At 39.3% G+C, this 2,653-nt stretch overlaps 1 protein-coding gene across 1 annotated transcript in view; it reads left to right on the forward strand.

The window, feature by feature from the left end:
- Positions 1-1,818: 1,818 nt before the first annotated feature.
- The window catches only part of LOC101861485 (tubulin polyglutamylase complex subunit 1), a gene marked incomplete in the record, with an annotated part of 18,109 nt that continues 17,274 nt past the window's right edge, over positions 1,819-2,653 (forward strand). The window contains 1 exon segment of the mRNA XM_035973530.1: positions 1,819-1,908. Within this exon segment, the coding sequence (XP_035829423.1) occupies positions 1,842-1,908 (67 nt within the window).

A 2,653-nucleotide genomic window follows, 5' to 3' on the forward strand; every position in this document is an offset into this window, starting at 1 on the left:
AAGAAGAAGAAGAAAGAAAGAAAGAAAGAAAGAAAGAAAGAAAGAAAGAAAGAAAGAAAGAAAGAAAGAAAGAAAGAAAGAAAATAACAGTTCATGTTCATGAACATACACACCTCGATTCGAACCAGCCTTCACAGCAATGGGAACACCTTCTTGAATGTCGTGCCGTCACAAATACAGACGTTCTCACACTCGGAAACTAACATGGAAAAGAACAATTTTCATTTTCATCTCTGCAAAATCTATTTTCACTGATTTCCTGTTTGACAATGATAAAGGGAGATTTCCAGTAAACACGTACACAGGTGCAAAAAAGCGGACGGGTTTTAAGGTATGCCTGTGGTTGGGTCACTGTTTTCTGTGACTTCCAGTGAGTGTGAAATGCACTTTCACAAACTCAAAGAAAAGGTATGAATTTAAAAATTATATGCTGGGTGGAAGTTTTTCCTCTCAAGACTAATAAATATTGTTATTTGATACGTGAGACACGCTGTCTGAAGTCCCCCCCCCCCCCTCCTCTTTGCCCGAAGTTCCCCTCCCGTTTGTCCGATGTCTCCCCCAGAGTGGGGTGGTTTCGGACATCTTAGGTCACCTCAGGTATCAGGTATCAGGTATCAGGTATCAGGTATCAGGTATCTATGATACTCCGGCGGTACAGTGTGATGATGCACGGAGCTGATATCACTAGTGGTGATGCCCAAATGGCCGGACATAACGGTGAAACCCTTTTCTTTGGGGTTTTTGGTTGTTCTGTTTTGTTTTTTGGTTTTGGTTTTGGTTTGGGTAAATGTTTTACGGCGCTCGCAACTGAATAATAACATTTGGTCATGTGAGCGCGCGGGGCGCATTAAACATTTTCAGTTGGTTTCAAGTTTTGAATTTTGCTCGGGTGGCGGCCAAAGCCTACTTTTATCGATTTTAGACCACCAATGGAACTTCAATGTACGCAACTTACACACGAGACACACTGTCTGAAGTCAGCAGCCCTCTTTGCCCGAAGTTCCCCTCACGTTTGTCCACAGTCTCCCACAGAGTGGGGTGGCTTCAGACATCTTAGGTCACCTCGGGTATCAGGTATCAGGTATACATCTATGATACTCCAGCGGTACAACATGATGATACCTGAAGCTGATATCGCTAGTGGTGGTGCCCAAATGGCTTAACATAACGGTGAAACCTTTTCCTTTGGTTTACACTTTTGTGAGCGGTGGAGCAAAACGTAAAAAGTGTCTGAAGCCTCGCTGCTCTCCCTTATTATTGTTATTACAAGCATTATTATTATTATTATTATTAATAATAATATTATCAGAGACAGCAGTGGTGGTAGTTAGTAGTAGTAGTAGTAGTAGTAGTAGTAGTAGTAGTAGTAGTAGTAGTAGTAGTAGTAGTAGTAGTAGTAGTAGTAGTAGTAGTAGTAGTAGTAGTAGTAGTAGTAGTAGTAGTAGTAGTAGATCTCGTATAAGTAATCATTTATATGTCTGGGAGAAGCTTGATGTACGTTTGCTGTCTATCAAGGAATTTGCTGTCTATCTATCTATCTATCTATCTATCTATCTATCTATCTATCTATCTATCTATCTATCTATCTATCTATCTATCTATCTATATCTATATATATATATATATCTATATATATATATATCCATCTATCTATCTATCTATCTATCTATCTATCTATCTATCTATCTATCTATCTATCTATCTATCTATCGAGTAAGATATACGAGAGCAAAAAATAATTATTAAGTTTTAAAGAAGACACTGGATTCGAACGTTCTTCAATCTCGGAGATACAGAAAATCCAGTGAGCCAATCAGAGTGAGGTAGTTAATGTCAACAAAATGGCGGACAGGCGGAAAGCTTCAGGCGCTGCCCCCGAGCCTGCAGAAACAGATCGACAGTTTATGGGTAACTCAACATTTGTAACTTTTAATCAATGGTCAGAGACAGCTAGATCTAGTGTTTTTACTTTTTGCATTTGGGATGCCTAGCAGCCTATATCTAGCTTGGCTTGAGACTTGAATGATGGGGAGGAATATTCAACTTGGATGACATGTGTGAAGAAATTCTTGGGATTCCATGTATACTCTACTCTAGTACTCTAGAGACAACTAGAATCTAGAATCTAATCTAGATCTAGATCTATTTTAAACCTGAATAGCCTTCTGTATACAACAGGTTTCTATAGGGCCTCAAATAAGTACAGCTGGCCTGCCAGTCTAGCCGTACTTAGATCAATGATGGCTGAATTTGAATTGTAAATAAAAATTTTAGTTTGCAATACATTTAAAGTATTTGTATTTCAGAGAAAACCAAAAGTGCTTTTCTGACATGCATGTACCTGAATAATTACTTGCTTTAGATCTAATGAGACCTGTGTACTCGACAGGTTTCGGTCAATAGGGTCTACCTAGCTCTAAGTACGGCTACATGGCTATAGTACTAGCCACTTCAAATTTGTTAAGCTTTTCTGGTGACGATCTATGTGTTTCTGTTCTACTTGCCATTTACTTACCACTGATTCAGTCTTACAGCTGTTATGGTTTACCAGTCTGCCACATTAACCCACGACAATGCTAAAAATTTTCTCTCTGCAATTATCCAGACTTGGGCCACTTTCATTTGGTGGTTGTAGTTTGTGGGGGGGGGGGGG

Source organism: Aplysia californica, unplaced genomic scaffold, assembly GCF_000002075.1.
Source record: "Aplysia californica isolate F4 #8 unplaced genomic scaffold, AplCal3.0 scaffold01366, whole genome shotgun sequence".
Classification (NCBI taxonomy): Eukaryota; Metazoa; Mollusca; class Gastropoda; order Aplysiida; family Aplysiidae; genus Aplysia; species Aplysia californica.